The sequence below is a fragment of the Telopea speciosissima genome, chromosome 1 (genome assembly GCF_018873765.1).
Source record: "Telopea speciosissima isolate NSW1024214 ecotype Mountain lineage chromosome 1, Tspe_v1, whole genome shotgun sequence".
Classification (NCBI taxonomy): domain Eukaryota; kingdom Viridiplantae; phylum Streptophyta; class Magnoliopsida; order Proteales; family Proteaceae; genus Telopea; species Telopea speciosissima.
Window position 1 is genome coordinate 28,068,804 of NC_057916.1, and position 27,984 is coordinate 28,096,787.

Sequence of the window (27,984 nt, forward strand, 5' to 3'; positions counted from 1 at the left end):
ACAGGATGAGTCCTACAGAGCATGAAGAGCTTAATAAGCAAGTTGGAGAGCTACTCCAAAAGGGGTTTATTGAGGAGAGTCTAAGTCCTTGTTTTGTTCCAGCCTTGTTGACTCCAAAGAAAGATGGTTCGTGGCGCATGTGTGTGGACAGCAGAGCTATCAACAAGATTACCATCAAGTATAGGTTCCCAATTCCTAGACTTGATAATATGTTAGACATGCTGTCCGGTTCTATGATCTTTTCTAAGATCGATCTTCAAAGTGGGTACCATCAGATTCGCATCCGGCCTAGAGACGAATGGAAGACAGCCTTCAAGGCTAAAAATGGACTGTTCAAGTGGAAGGTCATGCCCTTTGGCCTGACGAACGCACCTAGCACATTCATGAGAGTCATGACACAGGTACTTCGTCCTTTCATTGGAAAATTTCTGGTTGTTTACTTTGATGACATTTTGGTGTACAGCAAGCATCCAGATGACCATATAGATCACTTGAAACAAGTTTTAAGAGTACTCAGGCAAGAGAAGCTGTTTATTAACTTGAAGAAGTACTCCTTCATGCTGCCCAAGGTTGTTTTCCTTAGTTTTATCATCTCGTCAAAGGGTGTTGAAGCTGATCCGGAAAAAGTCAGAAGCATTGTTAAATGGCCTACTCCGAAGACATTCACTGAAGTACAAAGCTTCCACGGTTTGGCATCTTTCTACAAGCGATTTGTTCACAATTTTAGTGCCATCATGGCACCCATAACCAAATGCACCAAGCAGAGTAAGGGCAAATTTGAATGGACAGCAGCAGCTCACAAAGCTTTCCAGGTGATTAAGAAGAGGATGACTGAAGCTCCAGTGCTACGCCTACCCAATTTTGACCATATATTCGAAGTTGCTACTGATTCTTCCCATGTTGTCTAGGAGGAGTTCTTATGCAGAATGGGCATCCCATTGCCTTCTACAGTGAAAAACTTAATGATGCCAAGACTAGGTATTCTACCTATGACATTGAGCTTTATGTTGTTGTTCAGGTATTGCGACATTGGAGGTACTATCTTATTGGCAAAGAATTTGTCCTGTACCCTAATCATGAGGCACTCAAGCACCTCCATGCACAGAAATCCATTAGCACCAAGCATGCTAAATGGGTTGCTTATCTACAGGATTTTAATTTTGCCTTCAAATACAAGTCAGGAAAGGAGAACACAGTGGTTGATGCACTGAGCAGAAAAGTTCTGACCTTGAATACATTTACAGCCCATGCACTTAGCATCGAGCAGATCCGAGAAGAGTATGCTAGTAACAAGGACTTTCAAGTCCTCTATGCTGATTTGAAGCATGGTGGACAGCACCCTAAGTATTCTTTACATGATGGTTACCTGTTCTTAGGAACACGACTCTGCATTTCCGACTCGTCCCTACGGCATCACATTATATGGGAGTTACATGGAGGAGGCCTAAGAGGACACTTTGGGAAAGATAAAATCATCTTGCAAGTGACTGATTGGTACTATTGGCCTCACTTGGCCAAGGATGTAGAGCATGTAATCAGGAGATGCTGAGTTTGCCAGCTAGCTAAGGGTGCCAAGCAGAACACGGGTCTCTACTCACCATTGCCGATCCCTCACCAACCCAGGGTTGACATTAGTATGGATTTTGTACTTGGGCTGCCCCCTACCAGAGAGAGATTCGACTCCATCATGGTGGTTGTTGACAGATTCACCAAGATGGCTCACTTTATCCCCTGTCGAAAAACACTTGATGCTTCCCACATTGCCAAGTTGTTTTTCAAGGAGATAGTTCGCATCCATGGGCTGCCAAGTACTATTGTCTTTGATCGTGACATGAAGTTTATGAGCCACTTCTAGAAGACTTTATGGCTAAAGACAAACACCAAGCTTCTGTTCTCTACAGCATTTCATCCCCAGACTGACGGACAAACAGAGGTAGTAAACAGGAGCCTTGGTAACTTGTTGAGATGTTTGGTCAGAGATTATGAGAAGACATGGCCCTCCATCCTTGACATTTGCTAAGTTTGCATACAACAGTTCTGTGAACAGGACCACTGGACGTACCCCTTTCGAGATTCTTCTTGAGATACAGCCCAAACGCCCCCATTGATCTTGTTTCCTTACCCCCTCAAGCTAGGGTAAGCGTGGAAGCAGATGAGTTCCTCCGCCATATCACCGAGGTACACGCTGATGTTCGAAGGAAGATAGCACTCAGTACTGATCACTACAAGGCCACTGCTGATAAGCATCGACGGTTCATTGAGTTCAAGCCTGGAGACATGGTCATGGTCAGGGTGAACCCTCAGAGACACCAGCCGGGTGTCAACAGTAAACTCCATCCGAAAAAGATGGGTACATACAAGGTGCTGAAACGTATTGGATCCAATGCTTATGTTGTCGAGTTGCCTGTTGATATGGGCATAAGCAATGTATTTAATGTGGCTGATCTATACTTGTACACGGGACATCACTCAGACGATGGTGATTCGGAGCATATGCTGAGGCTGCCCTAACTCAAGCCACCCACTGAAGATGTGATTGATGAGGTCCTAGACGACATGCATAAGGCCACTCGACACGGCACTAGTTACCATTCCTTCCTTGTCAAATGGAAAGGTCGCCCACGCCAGGATAGTACTTGGATCCATGCAGATGACTTCAAGAAGCTTGATCCGGAGTTGTATGATCGATATATGGCCTTCACCCATTCATCGGAGATGAATGTTTCTAAGCCGAGGAGAGCTGATGCAAGTCCAAGCACTAGGAAGAAGAAGAAGCCATGATATGGCTGCTGTTTTGTTTATTTTCTTTGGAGCCTTTTTCCCATACTTAGTTTTATTTTCAGTGTTTTAGTTGTCAAGGGCAAATCTGTCTTTTACCCCCTTTTAATTGTTTTAAGTTGTGTTGCTTAGCTATACTTCCCCTCCACGATTTCTATTAGAGGGTTGATATGTTTTGTAGTTAGACTCAGACTTCAGATTTGATTTGAATCCTAGTCTAAGTAGAATTTTGGGCTTTAGCCTTGATTAATAAATAGCACATATCGTGGGAGGCTCCCCCACAATTCAATTAATAGAAATTTCTGCTTCTAAGCTTGCTGCTGCCATAGCCGATTGCTCTTTGAGTGTACATCCTTGTGGATCTTAAGGTGGATAGGGTGGGTGGACTCTTGTGACTCCTTGCATCGTGAAGATCGGGAGGTTTCTTCAAGTTCTCAAGCTGCTGCCATTGATCTCTTCAATCCAGTAAGTTTGAATCTGAAATTTTACTTGAACCTTCTTCTTCTCATCCTCATGCCCAAGCCCTCCTAATCTGTCCAGCCTTTCCCTTCATTAGGCCTAATCCATACCCCCCCCCCTTTCATCCACTAAACCCTAACCTCCATGAAACCTGCAACTACCCCATTCGATCCTTAGCTTAAATTCTAAGCAACCCACATCCAGCCATCAGACCAGCCCCAAACTCCCATCGAAAATCCCTCTCATCCCTCCCTACACTCGATCCAAGTTTCAGCCCCAAACTCCCACTCTAACCCCTTCATCTCCTAGCTGCATTAAGACCCAAACCCAAAACCCTAAAATTCAATTCTGCCCAATATTACAGAATTTTAAAACTCATCCAAACCCTAACTTCTTTATACCATATTAATCCCCTAGACCTGCCCATTAATACCCTATAAACCCCTTTCCCAATATCCAACCCTAACCCTAGTTTTGCCCTAAATTACTAAACCCTAACCCAATCGGCCAGCCTTTGTGTGTGACCCCATTACCCTGGCTCCTAGTGGGATTACTCCTACCTAGGACTACATCATGCAGCAACAATCAACTCGCAGGACAGCAGCAACAGCTTTGCATATGCTTGGAGAATAGCAGCCGTCTTCAATGGATCTTCACAGCACTAGTTTCAATCTAAGGGGAAGCAGCAGCAGTTGTTGCAGTCACAGATTAGTAGCAGCAGTACTAAAGTAGATCGAGCAGGGTAAGAAAAGAGGAGAGGGGAGAAGAAGATAGAAGAAAGGGGGTAGGGGAATGGCTTTCTCAGCCTGGGTCTCTCACCCACAGCTATCCCAGCTGTTAAAACAAAGAATTACTCCCATAATCGATGGCAAGCTTGGCCAGAAAATAGCTTACAATAGGGGGCCTATTAATAGCTTCGGCAAGCTTACAAGAAAAATAGAAACGTTCTAAAATAGAAACTAACTGAAAATAGAAAGTAGGGAAATAGAAACTACTAAAACCTAACTAAAATAGAAGGTAACTAAAATTAGAAACTACTAGACTATATAGTTCAGTCACATGCAAGAATAACTAAAATAGAAGCTAATAGATTTAGTAACAGAATAACTAAAATAGAAGCTAATAGATTTAGTAACAGAATAACTAAAATAGAAGCTAATAGATTTAGTAACTAAGTACTACCAAGAGCATAGTAACAAAATCAAATCAGATCTTCAAGTCTTCTAGCAGCCGATCCTCTTTTTTGTCAAAGCTTGGATTCTCATGTGGTCCCCACCAAGGATCTTCTAATAATATTCTCACCAAGGCAAAATAAGGGGCTGTGACACTGCTCTCGTGAACAGTGTTTTGGCCTCTTTTTCTTCATGTTTTGTCCTACATCAAAAACCTTCGGTGGGATGCCAAGGCTGGAGTTGGTGGGATTCCTTCTCCACAGTTAGGTGAGAGGCCTATCATATCCTTCTCTCTCTGTGCTCACATGAACAGTGTTTTGGCAACCTTTGGTGGGATGCCGAGGCTGTAGTTGGTGGCTCTCTCTCTCTCTCTCTCTCAAATTCTAAAAAATTCTCTATCTTGCACATTCTATTTGCTGTTTATGTTCGTTTTAACTGCTATTCTGGTTTCTAACTATTAGCATTCTCCCTCCATCATGTCACTGTTTTGTTGACAGTTTACTGCCTGGTCTTGAATGTTGTTACAAGTTACAACACTGATAACCCTCTCTACTTCTGTTACTAAATCTATTATCTGCTACTACTATGGTTCTCACTTTTTATTCCCTGATTTAGTTACTAAATCTCGGTTTCAAATTTTGAATCTCATCCATTAAGTTCAAATTTCTGGTTCCAGTTTCTATTTCTGGAACTTTCTAAATCTGGTTTCTAATGTCAGCAACTGCTAAATCTGAGTTGCTATTTGGAAAGTTACTATTTTGGGAGTTTCTATTTCTGGTAGTTGCTAAATTCTCGTTTCTATTTTGAGTGTCAGATCTCTATGAACCAGGATTTACATGAAGTTTTCTAACCCTAAGAAAAACGAAAAGAAAAACTAGTGACTTAAATTTAAATGAATAAAATATGCGTTTGTCTGGACACAGCCTCTCTATGAAAGCAGGGGTAAGGCTGCGTACATTATGACTCTCCCTAGACCCTGCAGTGGCCGGAGCTCGTGCACTGGGTAAGCCCTTTTAAATATGCGTTTTAGTGAACAAAGAGGCACATTAATTACTTATAGAAAGTGGGAAGGGATAATCGAACTCCCCCACCTCTCAACTTTCTTCTTGATAGAACTGCAAGTTTGAAAACGGATTTAAAACGTCAATTGCAGTAATTCTCGCATAAAATAGAACCAGCAAAACCCTAGTCCAATATCTCATCCATGAAACACCTTAATTCAACAGAAAACCAGAATCTAGTTACCAAAAAGAAAAAAAAATTAAACATACTGAAAACGGATAAAATAAGTAAATCTCTTGATGGTCAGGAATCTCCGTCATAAAATGTACAAAGACGAAAAAACAGAACAGGTAAAGAGAAGACAAGACTTACGGAATCAAAATGCGAGCAGTCAAACGAAGGATCAACTCTAGTGGCACGTCGATATTCTGAAACCCGAAATAATCGACACTCTTTTGCCCACTTGCCCTTTTGTTTGATGAATTACATTTTAATTTTCCGGTGACGAGAGAGCTGAAGAACGAACAAAGATGTTTCTTCCTTGCCAAACGTTGCAAATGCTACCCAACTGTCTTTTATTGGCTTATTGGGACCAGACAGCGATCTCTGGTGTAGGCGGTACACGACCAAACCAACCCGGACTTATTTGCCCAACAAATTTACTTGTCAACTTTTAAAGGTACGGGTGTTTTTTTGGTAATTTTCCTTTCCTCCTTCGTCCTTATCCCTCTCCCTCTCTTCAGTTCCTCGCCTTCTTATCCTTATCCAGTTCCCCCATCCCAACCCACTGCCGCCCTCTCACCGCCCCTGCAGACCACCTCCACCACCATTTCCGTTACACCCACAGAAAATTCCTCTGCCTCACCTCTTCTACTTATTCTTGACCCTCTGCAAACAATTTTGAAACTTCAAATATAAAACAAACAGATGCAAATCATCTAATTATGCCAAAGGTGCTGTCCTGAACCGATCAATTGTACCAGTCGTGCATTCCCCCCCCCCCCTAAAAAGAGTCCCCCCCTAAAAGAGTGAAACCATAGCAGTGACAAGTACAGAACAGAACAGAACAGAACAGAACCAAACAAAGTTTCTCTAAGCTATCACTGGATAGCCTGAGTCTCGAACCCGTCGTGAACTGACGCTGCTCAAATTGATCTGGATCTCTGCCATCTCCTCGTCGAGCACGGTCTCTTCGATGCTCTTGGGTCAGACAATCATGAAGCAGAGGATGAACGAGCAAGGGAGCCGAGGAGTTGGGGTGAATGAAGAGAGACGCCAATCGCTAACCCAGACCAGAGAGACCATCTCCATTGGGGGCATCCACTTGCTCCGTTGGAGGGAGAGCGGAATCGCCTAAGCTGCTCCTCAGTCATATCCTCAAGTACAATGTCGGCTGAGCTGTGGCACTATGAAGACTGTGTCATAGCATATCGGCGGCGGCAGGTGATGCAGGGCAATCTTTGCTCTTCAAACCGAAATAAGGAAATCGTGTAAAAATCGAATAAAACAAGAGTAACGTTTTGACCGGGAAACCCTCCCTGAAATTATAATCTATTGCAATTATCAATCTTCATGCCCTCACCAATTCATCGCCGACGCAAGAGGGGCTTTCTTATTGTGCCATCGGGTGCACCTAGGACTGCAACGGAGTCGGGTTGGGCAAGGATTTTTAAAATTCCAATCCAATCAGAGTCCCCATAACTAGTGTCAGGCTTGGCCCGATCTAACTTGGGGCCTAAAAAATCCAACCTTCACCTGCCCTCAGGTTGGGCTGGGCTGACCTTGATTGGCCATGATCATGGGGAGAGGAAAGGGAGACGCATAGGCTGGGTAGCCTCGGTTAAGCCGGGGAGAATATTATTAATTTTATATAAATAAGAGCATAATAAAATATATTATTATCACTTATTATCTTCCTATTAATATTAATATATTATAGGGAAAGCAGTTTGTGCATAGTAGATTCCATGCATCATTCATTCAATAGTGGGGTATGGGGGCTTTATGGTCAATTTGAATGGGCATAAATGCCCATTTAACAATAATTAATGTAGACCGTATATGTGCTCAGCCGTGCATAAAAACTTCTACCTATATTATATAACATGTGTGTGTAATATATATATATATATATATATATATATATATATATATATATAGGTAAAATATTTATACAACACCAATTTAATTTCAAAATTGTTTGTGAGCATCCCTCATAAGACTCAGATTATTGTAGCACCACCTTGTAAAATGTCTCATATACCCCACTATTTTTAGTATTTTCTCATAGTATCCCTTCTCAAAGGCATGAAACCTCACTAGTTTTTAGTATTTTTTCATAGTATCCCTTCTCAAAGGCATGAACTGCACATTGGCATTGCAACGAAGCCTCCCCTATATATATTATATCAATATATATTTTATAGTATAACTTAAAATAGGGTCGGACTAGGCTGGACCCAAGGTCTCAACCTTGGCTCGAATGACCCTGACTCAAGGCCGAAATTTTCAACCTTAACCCGCCCTCAGGGTCAAGATATCTCAGCCCAAGCTCTAATCGACCTCAAAACGGGCCAAGGTAGATTCAGGTTAACAAGGCCAAACTTGCACCAGCTCGACCTGCCACAATTTTTACCTCCAGTGCCTACTACTCTCCCGTAACATTTTTTATTATTATTAATATACTTCACCAGCTCGGACCTGGAGTTTCTCTTTAGATCTTTGTTCTTGTGCATTTCAATTCCTTTTTGGAGAACTGCAACCCAGATCGACCTGCCACAATTTTTACCTCCAGGTGTTGTTCAATTAGGAGAGTAGTAGGCACCACCTGTTATGAGACATCTTTGTTGATTACATTAGTAGCCAGGCAAGTGACTCATCACTTGTACCTGGTTCATATCACACATGAAAACACATTGATTGCCATGGATGACAACCCTCCCCCTAAGGGGATATAGGTCTCTTATGTTTTATGCACCTTGTTAGGGGACTTAACTAGGTTGAGCTCATCTTGAATTGCTTTATTGATTCTTATGACAATAGACATTGGTTAGACCTTCGAGTTTCTAAAAATTATATTAGGAAGATTATAGATTACATGTCTTTGCATAATTCTTTTTTTCTCTCCTCATTTAATGATGTGGACCTTATTATATGAATGGACACCTATCAAAACTCTTTTTCCCCTCTAGACATGTATGACGACAATATAAAGGAACAATATATCGATCTTGTAAAAAATGACTTTTGAAATAGCTAAAATGTAATTTTTTTAATTTATTTGAAAATTTTTAATTCCTAAACCATTAAAGAGCCATTCAAATGATATTTGACCATATATTCAAGTGATGAGTCCTATACATGGATTTCCAAATATGTGAAACCCAATTTGTTTGTTTATGGCCTGAAAATGAAAATGTTGATCATCACGTATAATGTAAGGGAAAAGAACGCTACCAAATTGTGTAGCGTACACTAGTGCTTCCCAATGTCTCTCTCTCATTCTTCTTATGAAATGACATATCTACCCTTATTATGAGAGGAGAGAGATGAACGCATAGAGACGCTAGCGTACATTATGCAATTAGAGAGTAAACTCAATCCCATAATTAAATGCTTTTGATGAAACTACCACATAAATAAAGAGTATAATAAATAATATATGAAAAAAGAATACTATATGGCCGTGTGGCTCGTACATCTAAACAAAGAAACATGCAAAAGTACTATCCCATCCCCATGAAATAAAGAATGGCATCTATGGTGATACCCTATATGCGTTCTCATTAGCCCCCGCAATGGTGCAGACGCTACACAAAGACGAATCTGGCTCTTGTCCAGCCGTGGCGGGAGCTAGACCATCCAGCACCCCCTAAGATCCTTCCATTATGTATCGATGAACTAAGGATGTCAAAACCTAGCCCGAACCGTTAAGACCGATCGAAAAAACCCGAGACCCAACCGAACCGATCCTTATTGGATTGGTTTTGGACTGGGGTATAACGGGACCGGTTGAAAATCGGACCGCATCGGATCAACCGATAACAAACAAAAAATCGAACAGAATGAAACCGATTAGAAAATAATGAGTTTAAGGTTATGAATCATTGAATTGATTTCAATATTAGTGAGCAAATTTATGGTTGTAAGATAAATTGTTACAAATCAATGAGTATAAGGTTATGAAAATAGGGAAATTGATTTGTAGCAATGTTTGTTCCATTGATCTCCTTTTAAAGTGTGGGGCTAATGAAATATTTTATGTAGTTGAAAAGAGAAAGAGAAGAAAATAGGCACAAACTAAACCCAACTTGTTTAAAAAAACCCGGTACCGAAACGAATCCAAATCGATAGCAACCCGTTATCATAAATCAAAACTGACACGAAACCAAACTGCATCGAAACCAAAAAGTTCTTATTGGATTGGTTTCGATTTCTCTAAAAACTACACTGAAATCGAAAAATCCAACCAAAATCGGACCGAACTGACCCATTGACACCCCTACGATGAACTATGAAATAAATATTACCAAAAAAACCTATGAAATAAATATCACCGAAAAATAATTATGAAATAAATAAACGCAGACTTAAATATTACACCTAAAAGGGGTGGGGGACAGGGGTTCTCCACAAGCGTCGAGGTTTAAATGTCGTCTCAATTTGTTTACCAAAAAACATATCTTCTTTTTCCACTATTAATAATGTGGGCCTACTGTAGTTATGTGATACGCACGACGTAGCGGAAAATCTAATCTTACTCTTACGAATGCAAGATAGATAGATACGTACAAACTACCAAGCGGTAACGTGAAGGAACAATAACGATTTTCACCAATCTCTCCCGTCGTTTTTACTATTGGTCGTGATCGTGAGTCGTGATCGGAGTCGTGAACAGACGTAGGGACCATGATGGAGGCGATAGACCCCTTTGTACGCATGTTGAGATTGAGAGATTCTACGCATATGAATTACGACCGCATATTTTATGCAAAACTGCAAAAGGTTAAAAACTTACTGTTCAACTCCCTGGATCTGTAGTCTCTCAGGTTTTCTATCCGGTACAGTTCAGACAGTTCCTCTCATAAAGGTGGAAATGATCATCTTATCCCCTGTCCAAACACACTGCTCAGATGAGATCCACCCCCCTCTTATTAGATGCACTACAGAACTGTATCAGGCAGGGAACTTGAGAAGATAATTTTTCCAACTTACCCCCCTCAAAAAAAATGAAAAAACATTTTTAGGAAAAAGCTCGGTATATCGTTGGGCTGTCCAACCATGTGTCAGTCTTTCTTTTTCTTCCCACTCCATGTAAAATGATGTCAGTGTGCAATCCATCATGTACTCCTCATTGGTGCATTCTTATCGTCAACTTATGCAAAACGATCTTTACCCAAAAAAAAACAAAAAACTTACGAAAATTGGGCGGCGTGCCCAACCGTTGTCCTATATTTATACACATTTTGGTTTCACGTAACTCAAGGTGAAGAACTCAACAAAAAAGAAATAATTTACATTCATAATTACCTTTCCTTATTAATTTATTAGAAGCTGAAAAATGTTTTTCATTGTTGATGATCATAATTAGTAAAAAGGAGAATGGTAATAAAACGGAGTTTTAAGGTACGAATTTTAAACGGTAAAAAATTATAAACGGACGGTCAAATAAAATGGTCAAAAAAATAGAAAACGGTAAAAAATGAAAAACGGACAGTACGGATTTTAAATGTTTATATTTAAAAAAAACGGAACAAAAAAAACACCACTATTCTCATATAAATTGAGGAATTTTTATTTGAAATACATGCTTCTATTTCCGGTATCTATGCATTGACTTTGAGTTGAAGGTGATATCATGAAAAATGTAGTCCTTCAAATCATCTTTACGGCGGTGAAAGAATCAAGCCGATCAGAATTCGAGAGAGAGAGAGAGATATGGTCAGTTAAGTCCAAGGTCTTAAAAAATACCAAAAAAACGAGAACGTGTTTTAAACGCGTTTAAAACGGGAATGCTTGCAGTTTGCCATTTTTTACCGTATGTTTGGGAAGCATACGGCAAAACGTGTTTAAAACGGTAAAAAACGGGAATGTGTTTAAAACGCGTTTTTGATAACAGTGTTCACAACTAGGGGTGTCAATGGGTCGGTTCGGTCCGATCCGATTTTGGTTCAGATTTTTCGGTTTTGGTGTGATTTTTAGAGAAATCGAGACCAATCCAATAAGAACTTTTCGGTTTCAGCTCGATTTCGGTTTATGATAATGGTTTGATATCGGTTTGGATTCGATTCGGTACCGGGTTTTTTTAAACAAGTTAGGTTCAGTTTGTGCCTATTTTCTTCTCGTTATCTTTTCAACTACATAAAATATTTCATTAGTCCCACACTTAAAAAGGAGATCAATGGAACAAGCATTGTTACAAATCAATTTCCCTATTTTCATAACCTCATACTCATTGATTTGTAACAATTTATCTTACAACCATAAATTTGCTCACTAATATTGAAATCAATTCAATGATTCATAACTTTATACTCATTATTTTATAATCGGTTTCATTCGGTTCGTTTTTTGGTTTGTTATCGGTCAGTCCGATGCGGTCCGATTTTCAACCGATCCCGTCATACCCCAGTCCAAAACCAATCCAATAAGGATCGGTTCGGTTCGGTCTTGGGTTTTTTTGATCGGTCTTAACGGTTCGGGCTAGGTTTTGACACCCCTATTCACAACCCATCCAAGCGCAATGAGCCAACGATAGCCTCCTTCACCGTGGCTTAAAGAGAGTGATCTTTAATTGATATTCGTAGCAAAGTTCTTTGTGCCGTAGAGTAGCCTACGCCCAAGCACATGGGCAACCTATGCAGGAGAGCAGGGTGGTCACTGTTACCACTCCCATGTAGGGCTGTAAGCGGATCGGATTCGGCTCAGATAGTGCTATATCTACATCCACATCCGCATCCAATTAGCTAACAGACAGATTCGGATAGTGCTAAATGGATACGAACATGGATACGGATCGGATATTTTATCCATTTACATGTAAATATAACTTTTCAGATAGTTATAGTCTATCCGTATCGCATCTGTTTAGCTTTCGGATGGATTCGAATAGTGCTAAACAGATATGAACATGGATATAAAAATAAATTTTGACTATTCATTTACACCCCTACCCTCATGTGCCGGACTAGAGACTGCGCTGAGTCAAAAACAACAACACCCCTATATTCTATCACAGAAGACTAGTCACCTTCGTCCTATCGTAAAAGAGGTGGGAATTAGATGGTTACAAGGGCACAAAACAATGAGCAAAAAGCTGAGACATGGTACTACAATATATGATCGGAGAAAAACTTTCCACGATGTCAGAGGGTAATTCTCTTTATGAATTTTTTTATTATTTTTTCTCTGTTAATCTAATAATGTTGGTTTAGAGCCACTTGTATGGTGGTGTAAGCGGATCAGATTCGGCTCAGATAGTGCTATATCTACATCCACATCCGCATCCAATTAACTAACGGACAGATTCGGATAGTGCTAAATGGATATGAACATGGATACGGATCGAATATTTTATCCATTTACATGTAAATATAATTTTTCAGATAGTTATAGTCTATCCGTATCCGCATCTGTTTAGCTTTCGGATGGATTCGAATAGTGCTAAACAGATATGAACATGGATATAAAAATAGATTTTGACTATTCATTTACACCCTTACCCTCATGTGCCGGACTACAGGCCGCGCTGAGTCACAAACAACAACCCCCGTATATTCTATCACAGAAGACGTCACCTTCGTCCTATCGTAAAAGAGGTGGGAATTAGATGGTTACAAGGGCACAAAACAATGAGCAAAAAGCTGAGACATGGTACTACAATATATGATCGGAGAAAAACTTTCCACGATGTCAGAGGGTAATTCTCTTTATGAATTTTTTTATTATTTTTTCTCTGTTAATCTAATAATGTTGGTTTAGAGCCACTTGTATGGTGGTGTATAGATTCTTCTCCACGTTGTCATCGGCCTCCCATATGATTATATCAAGTGGCTTATCCATCATTTATCACATCTTTTATCATCCTTATATTGAAAATAAATAAAGAATCGAGTTTTTCTTAAGCCACAGTGAAAGGGAATGCCTTGACTATAGTTTTCGGATGAGCAGGAGAAGGTATCATCAACTTCGTACAATAGGTTTTAGGATCTTAAGAGTGTTGTTGAATCCTTTCTACAAAAACTTTATTCATAACTAAAAGAAAAGAGAAAATTCTTCGTCCGGGAGTGTGGCATATACCAACACTCCTATGAGTCTATCTCTCTCCTCTCTCATTTGAAAAGATATCTCTACCCCCTAGTTTTGAGGAGGAGAAAGACACATGAAAGTGTTGATACATGCCCACACTCATTCTTTCTCTCCTTCATGACAATTTCTTAGATCTACTAAATAAAAAAAAGTATTACAAAACAAATAAGTTTACAAGAAAAATAAATATAAAACAATGAAAAATGATCTATGCACTGAGGGGGCAACCAAACACGTGGGAGTGGGCGAAATGGCTGAAATAATGTGCTCATCTCTTCCCATGTGTTTAGGGACAACCCCATGCGCTCTCCCAGAAACAAAATATCACTCCATAAATCAAAGTTAAACCTATTTTGTTTTGTAATATTTTTTCTTATCTAGTACATCTTGGCAATTTTTCCAAAAAAAAAAAAAGAAAAAATTCTTAAAGTTTTCCCTCTTGTGTGCCCATCGATTTTACTTGACCTGACATGGGAGATGCTAGTACACATGGGAATTTAGCTCGTCTCCGGGGAGCCCAGCACGCCCAGGGTGCTACTAGCCATTGGGCTGTGTCGCACACATCCCTAGGTGTGCACCAAGATGTATGCAGCATAGCTCAACTGTTGGATGCCCCCTAGGCAGGCCCAGGGTAGTGGGTTCCCTAGAGATGATCCTGATCCGTACATGTGGGCAGTGTATAAATCTCTCTCCCTAAAAAATAAAAAATAAACAAAAGGGAGAAAACCCAAAAAAAATCTGACCCGTTAGATACCCTTACCCAATCTTTGACTAGCGAGAGCACAGCTAACAGGGGCCAATCCGACCCTTGAATTTTGCAGATCGAATTCCATCCACAGATTTTGCTGATGATGGTGTCCAATGATGTACGCCTCCACACCCATCAGATCCGAATTCCCAAACGTGAAGCAGTATACTTGATCCCTTCCTCGCACTTCCCCATCAACCTTGTACAACAAGCTTTCTCCAAATACCCTCATCTCGGCCCCACGAAACACCAGACTCACCGTCGGCAGAGCCGGCAGGGACGGCCGACTCAAGGGTACCCGGAAACACAAGTCCATGGTTCCTTGGAAGACGAAGTTAGAATCCTCCAGAACCGTCAACACCCCTCGCATCTGCTGCAAGAACTCGTTCCTGAGTGCACTGTAGACCGAGCCAAGTAGGAAGGTGAACTGAGTCCCTGAGTCAACCATCGTCTGACCCGCTCCGGTGTGATCCGGTTCGAACACCGATTTGGGCAGCGGGAGCAGTTTGTCGGACACCTTTATCCCTTCGAGCTGAACCGTGTAGGCAGCTCGGTCGAAGTAAGGCAATGGAGTCGAGATTTGAATCAGTGGCGTATAGTTTAAGGGTCCAAGCCAGGGGAAGCCGCTGCCGTTGCCACCGCCACCGCCGAGCAGTAAAACTCCCCAGGAATTGCGGTCGGAGATGCAGTAGGAGAATTTCTGGAAACCCATTTGAGAAACGAATGAGAGAGCGCCTCGATTCATGCCCATTAACCCTGTTGTCTTGGAATCTTCTTGGGTGGTCGAACTGAATCCCGAGTCCATGCAGCCGAAGATCGTTCCCGGAGCGGCAGAGCTCCCTATACGGAACGTGTCGAACGCGAGGTTTCCTTCGCTGGAGGAGGCGTCAGCGTAGGCCAGCGTGACATGGCAGAGCTTCCTGGAGTCGCAGGAAGGTTGTATGGGAAGGTCTCTTGTTCTGTTCGTACATGTGGGGGAGGAGCAAGGGATTGTAGAGTAGGAAGAGGAGCGGAGCCGGTCGTAGGTGGAGAGCAGATTTGGGGTTTTGTTGCAGTGAAGCCAGGACAGCTCGCTTCCGGTGTCGATAACCATGGAAACGTTCTGAGGGGGATTCCCAACAGTAAGAGACGCTGTTAAGCTGACATTATGGTGGAAAGAGACTTGGTTCGGTGCCTTAGGGACGGAACTGGATGGGATTATCTGGGTTTTCAGGGGTAAGACAACTATTGCTCTGGATTGTTTGGAACTGGTGGAGAAGCAGGATTGAGACAGAATAAAGAGGAAGAAGAACAGATGAACAGTAAGCACAGTAGCCATGTTGCAGAGATACAAATTGCAACGGAACTGTGCGAGAGAGAGAGAGAGAGATATCTTTAGAAATTCGCAAAATTCGATGAGTTACTTTCGTGTGTGAGTCTACCAATTCCTCACCAATGTCTCTGTTAGGTGTTAATATTTGATTTAGAAATGCTTCTTTCTTTTTCTAATTACAACTGTTTATTCCCCAATGGCGAAGTAATTTTGGAATCTGTACCTCTACTTGAGAAGGAAGCTTGGAAACTTTGTGAGTTAATCAAAATGCTGAAATATACCTCGAAACTTGTAAGTGGGACAATCCTTTGGAAAGCTACCTTCTTGTCTTCCCCGTTTGCTTAGCTAATAGTAATAATACAGTAAAAGAAATAACAGCGTTAAAACCATAGCTTAAAACACAGACAAAGACAAAGCTCACTAGACACTGGGTTTAAGAAGAGAAGTACAATTATAACAATCACAATAGTAAGTGAAAACTAATGGAGAATGGAGATCGAATTGGAGAAGCAATCTAATGGAGCAGTTGAAATATTTGAAAATGGGAAACCAAATATGGGTTGGAGATAACAAAACGACATTTATTAATTTAATGGATGACTGCTGAGTCTTCAAGGTCTCACTCTGCGACAAGAATACATGTAATTGTAATTAAATAAGGGCTTAGACTTTTGCTGCAGACAGACGGACAGTGGAGAGAAGAGGAGACTGGTATAGGGAGAAGAACCTTCCCCATATTATTTGTGTTCAAATGAGACCCTACTTTACATCATCTTTTTGCATCTCAATCCCACCAAAACAAGAAATTTTCTTTCTTATCACCACCTTTTCCCTTTCTCCTTCTACAAAATCTCTCTTGATTAATAATAATAAAAAAAAAAAAAAGGGAAAGATGATCTTAACCACTCCAAGATTGATACACCCTACCTAACCCAACTTCAATGTTTTGCGAAATCAAGCCTACTGATTCATGTTGAAGTTTTGAGTTTGAAGCAATGGTTTTTTGGCTTGTTAGATTCAGGGTCTTATGAACTAGCTGGATAAGTTTATTGAACCACAATACCTTTGACACAGTAACTACCCACCAACCATATTCTAGTCTTCCCCTTTTGATAACATCTTTAAACATTTTGGGGTTCCCTTGCTGCCAGCCATCAAGCCTTTGTCGGATGAGTTAGGCCCGCAGCCCTATCCCAACTCCCTTTCCCCGATACACGCACACCCCCAGGCGTCTGTATATTTGTATTTGTTGTTTTCTGCAAATTTATAAAGAGATACCATAACAAAGCATTTACTATGGTCCGGAACAGGGCAGAGGTCTCGCGCATTCCCTCTGGGGAAACCACGGTTTCATTTACTAACCTCTGGGAATAGGGCAGAGGTCTCGCGCATTCCCTCCGGAATGAGACACGGTTTCATTTAGTAGGGACTCAAATTTTTTGTTCGAGGAAAGAGTGTCAATGTCAATCCCATTGCTCTTTAATTGTGTGATGTGATAAGCCAGTGAAAATGCAATGTTGGAATGAAAACTTATCTAGTATAATTAATCCTCTTTGAGTAAAGTAACCACGAATAGTAGGAGATATTGGTACACAAACAAAATCATGAACAACACTTGGTGGAGCTGAGTTGTACCACTGATTACTGTCCTTAAGATCGTAGTCACTTCCTATGGTACATTTTGGGTTCTTGCGAATCAACCTTCAAGATAAAACAAATCCTTAGGCTTTCTAGTAATTATTACACTCACTTACTAGGCCATGTTAGTACACTAGATTGTGCTCAAGCAACCAAATAAAAGAACAATAGAAATTTTAAAAACATGGTATGCAATAAGGAAAAACTAAGAGAGCAAGCAAAGAACAAAGAGAGAGAGAGAGAGAGATTTATAACACTTAGAAAATCATATCTTATGTGTCCAAGACATCCTCTATTTATAAGGGAAAAGAATCCCTTGGAAGCATCTTTTCAAAAAGAGGTGTCTTCTCAAGAAACTAACCGTCATTTGCACGAAAGTGCAATGTACGATTTATGATGAGGAATTGTCAATGCCGACGACACATAGACTGGCGTCGGCCAACAACCTGCCCACGCCATAGAATGTATGTCACATGTTGAACAAAGAAAAGATCTTGTTGGTAGGGGTTCTAACATGCTATGTTACCCAATAAATAAGTCTGGCATCGGTAATATGTCGGACATTGCACCTTTGATGTCGGAAGGCCGTAGCACAACGAAGGACAGAGAGCTCAAGATGCTGATATGGTATAGCCAAGGACCTAGACACTTGATAAGCGTTGTCCGACGACTGATGATGGCCTAGAACTAACGTCGGGAAATACCCATACAATGCCAAAAAAAGTATCTACCGACATCGAAAAAGTCTAATCCGATGACAGTAAAAAGAAGCATGGGGCAAAGAAAGAGTACATATCAAAGCCTCACCACACCTCATGTGAAAAAAAAGACTTGAGACTAACCCCAATTATGAGGGAGGAGAGATACCTCTTTTCAAGGAACCCTAGTGCTTCTTGTGGTTTCCATTTCTATACATTAACCTCTCTTTAACCTCATCCACTTCTAATGTGGGACTAAATATCTCAGACAAAAAGTGTCTTGCCCAGATATGAGATCCTTCTACCAATCACCAGCTAACCCCCGACAAAGATACTTTGGTATACCAAAATTCGTAGGAACAGTTTTTCATTCATAACCATCTTATTAGTGTTTCTAAAAGAAACATTGGATTGACACAGTTAGAAAATAGGTCACAATAAAGTTCAACTTTTTTCCCACGATGTGGGTTGAGAGTTTGATGAAATTACAAGAAAACTATTACATTATAATGAAATCTAATTATAATTCTATGTTATTTTAATTACCTTGAGCTTATTTTGAAAGCATTTCTACTTGTGGTTCGCAATAAGCAAACGTTTACCTACTTAACCGCTTACCAGTTACCAAACCACACTTTAGTGTCAAACTGAGATTTGTAATCCTACAAGAAAAGGGAGCGTATTCGTTTAAGTTAGATAATTTCATATATTATAATTTAATATATCAAAATGAAGTATCTATAACCCTTTTTAGCCAATTATTTATAACCCATGGTCCATAGTCCATACGCGATGAAGTCTGCAATCCAAAACTCATTTAAAATCCCAACTTTACACGTCTAAAGCACAGTTGAAAAATCGGGTTTTGATTAGGACAAGACTGTTCGAGTCGAATCAAAATTTTGGAAAACCTGGTCAAGAGTCTGTGTAGATTCAACTAGGATAAAAAATGACGAGACTCGATCATAAATCATGTAACTCAAATAAGATTTAGTATTTTTACCCGAGTCATGACAAATTCAACGAGTTTGATTGTTTTTTAAAAAACCATAAAGCCGGATCACTTAGAAACTGGGTTGAGTAAAATAGTACATCCATATTCTAAAACAATAAGAAGCCCCCAACTACTCGATTCCTTTCTCTTGTTCAATGGTATAAAATCAATATGTGATTCCATATTTATTCCCATATTTTTTTTTTCTGTATAGTTGATTTTTTACTAATTTATACGTGTTTATTGCATTAAAAATAAGAAATAACATGACTCACCTTGACTGGGTTTGACAAGGCCGAGTCAACAGGTTTTCTTTAAATCAGAAAACCTGGTTTTCCAACAACTCCAAAACTGAAAAAAATGTCTATTTATTTATTAGGAGAAAGGACGTTACCTGGGTGCGTGCAATGTGCTGCCCTTGTGTCCAGACACAGGAGTGAGCGAAATGACCGCCGCGCCTCCATGGCAAGACGAAATTTTTTTAGGGTACGGAGGTCATTTTGCTCGCCACTATGTCTGAGTGCAGGGGTAGTACACTGCACGTGCCCATGTAGCATTGTAAGTACCGTGGTCCTCGGGACAAGGGTTCCTCAGCCTTATGGCGACAAGGATTGGCTTCGATGAATAACGGTGTATCGTTCTGATATATCATCATGGAGATTGGGATCATGCTTTATAAAGAAATGGAGTCGCCACCTAGGGTTAGGGCCTAGGACCCAATGTGTGTAGCCCCATCCGGGGTTAGCGGAAAGGGCTATATGATTCCATATGGTCTACTCAGAGATTCAGGGTGAGTAGTCAGGTTACAAGAGTGGGAAGGTGTTAGGCACCCACCTCGCCCGGATAAACCGGTCTTTCTACTAGATGCTGGTTTTCGAATATTCTCCCTTAATAATATATCATATACTAACATATAAGGCTAAGTTATGATGCACTAATCATGACAAAGAAAGAAAAATCATTTACTATGTACACTAAAACGAGTTACTTTAATTGTCTACATTATGCCAAAAATAATAAGAAGGAAAGATACAGATACCTGTCAAGAAATACACAAAATAAACGAAAGCGCACCGAGTGCAAAATATGTGATGTCCCACGGCTCAGATGAAGACGGACGATCAGTTTGTCTCTCTCTTGTCGGACAGAGTAAGGACTATATGAGATGGGTTTCGCTACTCAAACTTCGAGCAAAGTAACGACTTTATAAGGGATTCTTGTTATCTGTATACAGACAGAATAACGGCTGTGAAGGGGGGTTTTCATTATCCGTACACTGACAGGATAACAATACCCAAGAGCAGAATCACTCTATGCTTGGATAGGTAACCGAAGGATCTACCCACGTCAAAGAACTCCCCTCACTCACATACTTATGAGGGAAAGACGGAGGAAAAGAGGGTGAAAATGGGGGCAAAACAAGCCCTAGAGGGTCTCCTTACCCGAGAAAAGCTTGAAAAATAAGGAAGGGGGACCCTCCTACTTATAGGGGAGGGGGGACCCTCAGCCCTGGCCAGATAAGTCCTCCACGACGCTGTGGAGGTGTCCATGGCGCCGTGGGTGATGTCAGCAAGCTGATGTCACACCCCTTCATGACGCCGTGGAAATCAGGTACACCTCTCCACGGTGCCGTGGGAAGGAGCCCCACGGCGCTGTGGGAACGCAGTGCCTTTTTCCATTTATTTTTTGGCCTAAAATGGGCTCTAATGGGGTTCTGTCTAGGCCCATGGGCTTGGTCTTTTTGGGTATTTGTCTCCTTTCTGACTCTTTAGAAAATTTTATGTCGGGGGAGGGTGAGCAGTACCTCCTTCTGCATTTAGTAAAAGGGTCTGATAAGTCATTTTAAAGATGTTAGGGTGATTTGGTTCAGATGTAGGGACAAGAGTCCTTCTTGAGAGAGATACCGATGTCTGTCCGTGTCCTGTTGTCATCATCGCCGGGGGGTGACAAAATTCAGTGTCTACAAGCGTTATCTTTCCCTTAATTATTTATTTAATTTTAAAAATAACACCTTAAATACTTAGAAGTTAAACTCTTTTGTTTTACAAAAATTAATGGATCGATGTGATCATCCGAACAAATTGGTTTGATAGGTCATACTCTTCATAGGCCAATTAGCAAATTTCATAGTGAAATTTAACCATATGTCCCAACTTGTATTTCTCCCCTAAAGTAAAGTGAGACACTTAAAAACACCGTTGTACCCGTTTTGGTCTTGGATTAGGTTTTCTATCACCTATGGGAAAGAGATATCCTCATGTTCTCTTCACCAATGGTGATATACATTGTGATAAGTCAATGAATCATCATTAACTCTCATTCCCTATTGTTCAAGATCCGAATTATCCTTCTCAAGTCCAATAAGATGGGATAAATGAAGATATTTTCTCTTCATCATAGGTGGCGAGAAACTGAGTCCTTCAGTTTTTTTGTTGGAACTTGATATGCATAAAACCAATCGACCAATGGGTGGATGACATGTGTCGGAGAAGATCAAACAAAACCACGAATCATGGTAAAGCCATTGTGAATTCGGAGGTTCCTAATTTCCCATAACAGGAACATTCCTACTAGGGATCAGATTCCCCTTTAGGAAAGGAAATCGTCTGCATGGAAACCATTCCTAGTAGGACTCTCTATGTACATTTCCTACCATTCAAAACTCCTATTGGGGTTCACTTTCCTTGTCAAGATCTTCGACCAGGAATCAAACTATTCCACCAACTATTCTATAAGTAGGGAGGTAAAACGCAAGGTATATGACGTTCAACCTTATGTAGAAATTCTCTGAGTTATTGTTTTTTTAGCATCTTTGCTATTGCTCTGAGTTCTGACTTAAGCATCGAAGAGTCCCCACCGGAGTCTACATTTTGATCTACTACGTGCAGGTCTTCCTATCAAGATATATTGAAACAACAACAGAACTCAACTAATGAGATACTTATGAGATGCTTGGTTGTACCTATCTATTTATCTAGTTAATGCCTACTTAAATGTGGCAAGTCAGTATGATTGATACTTATGGGATGTTTGGTTGTATCTTTCTATTTATCTAGTTTATGCCTACTTAAATGTGGCAAGTCATTATGATTGATATGGTCATGATTCGTGACAAAAATTTGTTTTTTTTGGTAGATAATAGGGCTATTCATTCACGTGTGCCCAACGCCAACAGAAAAAACAAGATACAGGAAAAGATACGAAAAAAGGATAGATAGCATGACTAATAGATAGTTTGAGTAGACAAAACCCAGAACCACAGAGCGGAAAGCGACCCGGTCTCACATGCCAAAGACTGAGCCATCCAGTGAAGGGGATGGCTGAAAGCCATTTCCCCATGAAAAGAGCTGTCGATACAGCAACCGATAAGCGCCTGCACTTTCGTGCCAATAGAAGGGACCCCATAAGTGCCGAAAAGATCACTGCCATCATGCCCACACGAGCCAGCACACTATCGCGCAGAAAGGAGCTTCTGTGAGCAGTGATAAGGCCACTAGATCTACACGGCGGAAGGGGCAACGGAGTTGGCCATATCCATGGCGACACCAACGCCAGAACCGGTGTGACCTGCAAAACAACAAACAAAAAAAGAAAAAGAATAAGAGAGGGGAGATGGGCCGGAAAAAAGGGAAGGTGGAGGGGACATTGGCAGGAAAAAGGGGAGGGGGAGGGCGTAGTGGCAATGGGAGAGAAGGAGAGGGCAGTGGCGATGGGAGAGGGGGGGGTCGTGGCGGTGAGAAATCGTGAAATGGGCAAGGGTACGTCGAGGGCTAAACCGTGGAGGATGTGAACATTAATAGCAGTGGCGTGGAGGATGGAGGCAGTGAGCAAGGGGTGTCGCCGAGGGCGATGGAGGTAGCGATGGGGTGGGTAGGGGTGAGAGAGATGGTGGTAAGGGCGGTGTGGAGGATCATTGTCAGCTTCGGCATCGTCGTCGGCGACACCCAAAATCATGGTTGGTGGATTGAAACAGACCTCACAAGGAGACACGCCACTAAGGCGGAGAACTTACACCCCGCAGGGCGGAGAGAACACACAGCAAGGGTAGAGGTGGTGCAAGCGGCGACGGGGTACGTTGCAGAGGTCATAGCGATTAGGTTTTCTATCGCCCTCTCTATCGCCCTCAGGAGAGGAATATGTCATGAATCCATTTCTATATCCTGCTAATGTTTGGTCCTTACCCACTATTCGGGAAAATGACAAAAAATTGTTACATCTATCATAACCGTTGAGTAATGATGGTATATGCGAGGTCCTTCATTATATCTATCAGTTTATCTAATTTAGGCGAAAGTTTTTCTCTACTCTACACATCTAGGGTCAGTATTAATCATACCTCCTATCATACGAAATCAATAATACCTTCATCATTCAAGGTACTCTCTCCACACCATCCGAAGCCCTCAATCAAGGACGTGTTTAATTTATGCCTACTTTTTAATGTGGCAAATCATATGGATTGATGTACTCGGATTAATCACAAATTGTTGCACCTATCTTTGACACCGAAATCATGAACAATCCCTAAATCGATCCATTAAACTTGGAACCAATCAGTTTCGCTGTTAATAAATGGAATAGTTCTGAGAGCTAATTTTGATATGAATCTTTAATGGAATTTGGTGGTTATGGGATAGGTTTCCCAATGGCTTCATAATAGAAAATTCAATAAGCAACCGGTTTTTTTGGTGGGGGCGGGGAGGGATAAACCAATAAAGAATCGGAACTAGGTTTAGGGTTTAGATTTTAGGGTATAGGGTTTAGGGTTTTAAGTGTTTCTTTGATTTTGCAGGTTCAAAACCATTAAGGAATCGGAGCTAGGTTTATCGTAACTACAAAGAAACACTTATACTTGAGTGTTTGAGACTTTGAATACCTGTTAAACAACTGGAACTAAACATTTTTGTTATAAAACGAGAGGGGGATTCTAATTTTAGGTACCAATGAGGTACAAATTTGGGATGGGATTCTCAATGATACCAGTACCGAAAATCCAATTAGGTATCGATGGGATCAGAATATCGATACCCTTTCTAAGTGTATATATTTCATGTTATTTTGTTCAAGTTTTATGGTTGGAATTTGATGTACTTGGGTGACATTTTCTCTTAAGGAGATAGACCTTCAGTTCTATTCATATAAATCTGTTTAGTGATAGCACTAAAACTATATATGGACTTGTTTATTTCATAATTATTAACCCTTACATTCTATGTTTATTTTTTTTGATAATACAAAGGGGTACGGGGACAAAGGGATAAAAGAGGAGGGAGGGATTTAGTAAAAAAATTTATTCATTAGAACGAGGAAAACACACAGTTGTTGGGTCACATAGCTCCTCTAATAATAGAGTGGAATTTGACCATACTATCAGACATGCTATTGATAACACCTTCCTTATTAAGGAGTCGACAACTTTGTTGATCTCCCTAGGAATACAAAAAAAAAAAAGCAAGCATTAAAATACAATGGCAAGTGTAAAATGTCGCATCGTTGTCCCCTTCAATTCCTCCGATTTCTCACATGGGGGTGAAAATGACCACCCTACCCCTTGCTCGAAAACACTGCCCAAGGTAGGGTCCACTCCCCCCTATTAGAGGAATTGGAGGAATTGGAGGAATTGGAGGTGATAATTATTCGAAAAATGTCCTCCACTACTAGTTGAACCGCCAAAGGAATGTTTGTTAATATTGTTAACATTTATAAGACTAGGGATCTTTATCCTCTCAAGTGTGGTGCACTGAGCATGCGACGATGGACAGTTCACCTATTCACCTTTAAAGTCCACAAATTCACCTTTGTCCACCGTTGAATGGACTTTTGCGATGCACTTGAAAGGATAAAAATTCTAAGACTAGCTCACAATAGTCTGATTCCAACAGTAGATTTTTGATGGAGTACAAGAGCGCTTCCTCCAACCACCTTCTGATTGTCATTGCTTCACCTACTAAAATGGAATTGAATGTCCCAGTCTTTTCAGACATTGCAAAACAAACTTACCCACGTACAAGTGCTACAAATAATCACCCCTAGACCCCACTTTGATGGTCATTTCCCACGAGGCATTTGAGTTGAGCTTACAAAAAGAGAGTGATCATGAAGGAGGACACCAATTAATCCTGCATATATAGTGCTCTCATCCTCAACAGTCGATTGAGTACGGGGAGTTTATCTCCGTATAGCAATTTGGATCCTCTCTTGTCAAGTTGTCCGATAGGACCCTACTATCAAGACACATTAAGGTAGTAAATGATCGTCTTATCCTATTCGGACAAGGCACTCGGATAAAGATAAGGTAGTCATTCCCTATCTTGCTGTGTCTTGACAGTAAGATAATGCCAGACCGGCCAGACAGCTCGGCAGTAGAGGATCAGAGTCCCTCGGTATAGGGACCAACATACTCCCTATTAACTTTCTTCCCCTTTTTTTTTGTTTTTGGTAAGATTAACTTTCTTTTCATGACAGATCAAATTTATCCCAGCCTTGAATTTAAGATTGGATTATAACTCTGAGAAAATTGCGGAAAACACAAAACCCTCACTGTATGACAGCTGGAGTATGCCAACAAAGTTGACCTACGAAGTATTTGTTTTTATATATTTTTTCATGGAAGAGAATCTAAATCTAGTCCCATAATGGCCCACCCTCCTCGCCTGCTACGGTTGACCAAGACATTTTTTATAAAGCAAATAGAGGTGTTTCATTCACCAAACTACTCTCCCACTATCTTACGTCTTTTGGATTAACACGTCTCAGATTTTATTTGTCGTTATAAGCTTTCTCCTTTCCAACCTTCCAGGTGTGTGACTGCAGACACAAGGGGAGGACAAAATAATCGTCCTGTCCCTTGGATGACCCATACCCCATCTATTTCCTTTCCCATGAGCGGCTGCGTCCAGATGCGCTTCCAGACAGAGAATATTCACCTTATTATTTTATAAGAAAAGGCTACCATGGGGCTAGGGTGTTCAACATGTGTCATCCTCTTTTTTTCTCTTTTTGGAAAAGATTCCATTGCCTTTTTGTGTTCAGTTCTGGGATTGGGGTATGCCGTTGGTTTACCGAATGTAACGGATCAACCAAATTCAAATTTAAGAATTCAAATTCAAAATTTGAAACCATCATTAATAGAGTTAAATACTAAAATCTCTCCTACAAAATAGGAAGAGATATGAAGAGGGATTTTATCCTTGTAACAGCATATCAAATTGCAACGTTAGAAATACAAATATAAATATACAACTCCTTATCAAGAGAACGATAAGGAAGACTTTCACTCAACTCCCATTCTTTATACCGAAAACTGACAATATGCCCAACCCTCACCCTTATTTTATTTTTGTAAAATTACTTTGCCATAGGTGAAGAGAAAATCTCCTCATCCAAGGTGATTTGAAATATCTTTTAGGGAAAATTAACATTAACTGGTCGCATGGTTCTTGTGGTAGGACTAAGGATCGTGTGAAATTATCGCTCAACCCCCAATGAATTAAAAGTTTTCATTAGGTCAGATGCTCCTATACATGCTCATATTGGCTTATGTGCTGATGCAAGGGCTACACTACTGATCTCTTGCCCTACCGCCCTACCTTTAAACAAGAGAATCGGATCCTCTGGATTAAGAAGTTACTGCAAGAAAAGAAGATGGTGGAGGGAGTAGTTCAATCCCAAGACTTGACCAAAACATTAATCTAAGAAAAGACCTTACGTCCTAACCTCTTAAGGCAACTGACACCTTTAATTCGCAAATGTCGTGTAATTCAAATGGAAAGTTTTTCAACTTTACCCCAATAGGGATGGTTAAACTTGCATTCATATCTTCGTTGTTTTGGTGCAAGGTCCCCATTAGGGGGATAAGACCCCGAAATGGGGGCAAGGACAAGACCCACAAGGGATCAACATATGGTACTTACATGAGCTCCACTTCTTAAAAAGTGAATAAAGGGATGCATGTCCAGTATGCCATGCGGGAAGAGTGCCTCGAACTTGAAACGTCGAACCCTAAGCCATCACTATCACGAATGATGCCAACCACCAAGCTAAAGCCTGTGTGTCAACACCAGGTGAGGGTGGAGTCTCAATCAAATTATAATTCAAGAGGAACCTTTACTCTTGCACCACAGAAAAGTTTCATTGATAAATGAACATTCAGTGAAGTCCCCCCCCCCCCAACTCCCCAGTGATGGCATGCTTTTCATGCTCCCAATTTCTGTGATGTGCTAAATGAGGAAGTTCTAGTACTAAGAACAACATGGTAAAAAAATACTAGTAAACCTAAATCTCACCTTTTTAAGACTTATTAATTCCCACTCATGCATCCTAAGAGGTATCCCTAGTTACTATCAAAATTTTTATATGGGTTTTATTGGAAGGTCCAATACAGAATCTAAAACACTAGGGTAGGGGGAGGGGGAAGGGGGGAGGGGAGAGATTGTAAAGTATGTCTACAACCATGGGTAGAGCTTAGATCTCTTTTCTAATTGTTTTTCAATCTTATAACCCTTTATATAGACCACTTCGCCAAACCTCACCTCTCCACCTAAGTATGTGTCATAACTTGATCCAATACAACTCAACAATACCATGTTGGAGGGTCCAATTCAAAACCTTAAGGCATTAAATTAAGAGAATTTCTCAAGTATATGAATATACCAATTACCTGAGCAAACCGATGTGGGATTATAACTCCATTACTCGTAACATCCCATCAAATTCGAAACTAGTTGATGAATGCCACATTCAATAAATTTTCTATATCAACAAATATCCTCTTTATTCTTTCCTTCTTGCCCTCATTTCAGAATCCCAACACTCCTACTAGCTGAATCCCTTCCTGATTCAAAGTTTTTCAGTATCCGTTTCCTCTTGGTAAATGG

At 40.7% G+C, this 27,984-nt stretch overlaps 2 protein-coding genes across 3 annotated transcripts in view; both read right to left on the bottom strand.

Moving 5' to 3' along the window:
- Nucleotides 1-5,868, bottom strand: part of LOC122648989 (E3 ubiquitin-protein ligase SDIR1-like) — a 40,280-nt gene extending 34,412 nt beyond the window's left edge. For both annotated transcript variants that reach the window (XM_043842331.1, XM_043842330.1), the window contains exon 1: nt 5,784-5,868. The gene's annotated coding sequence lies outside the window, so the exon portion shown is untranslated. The remainder of the gene's footprint in view (nt 1-5,783) is intronic.
- An 8,519-nt stretch (nt 5,869-14,387) lies between these two features.
- Nucleotides 14,388-15,815, bottom strand: LOC122657845 (aspartic proteinase PCS1-like). The gene has a single exon (XM_043852642.1). The coding sequence runs from the start codon at nt 15,782-15,784 to the stop codon at nt 14,465-14,467; it is 1,320 nt and encodes a 439-aa protein (XP_043708577.1). The 5' UTR covers nt 15,785-15,815; the 3' UTR covers nt 14,388-14,464.
- Nucleotides 15,816-27,984: the final 12,169 nt, after the last annotated feature.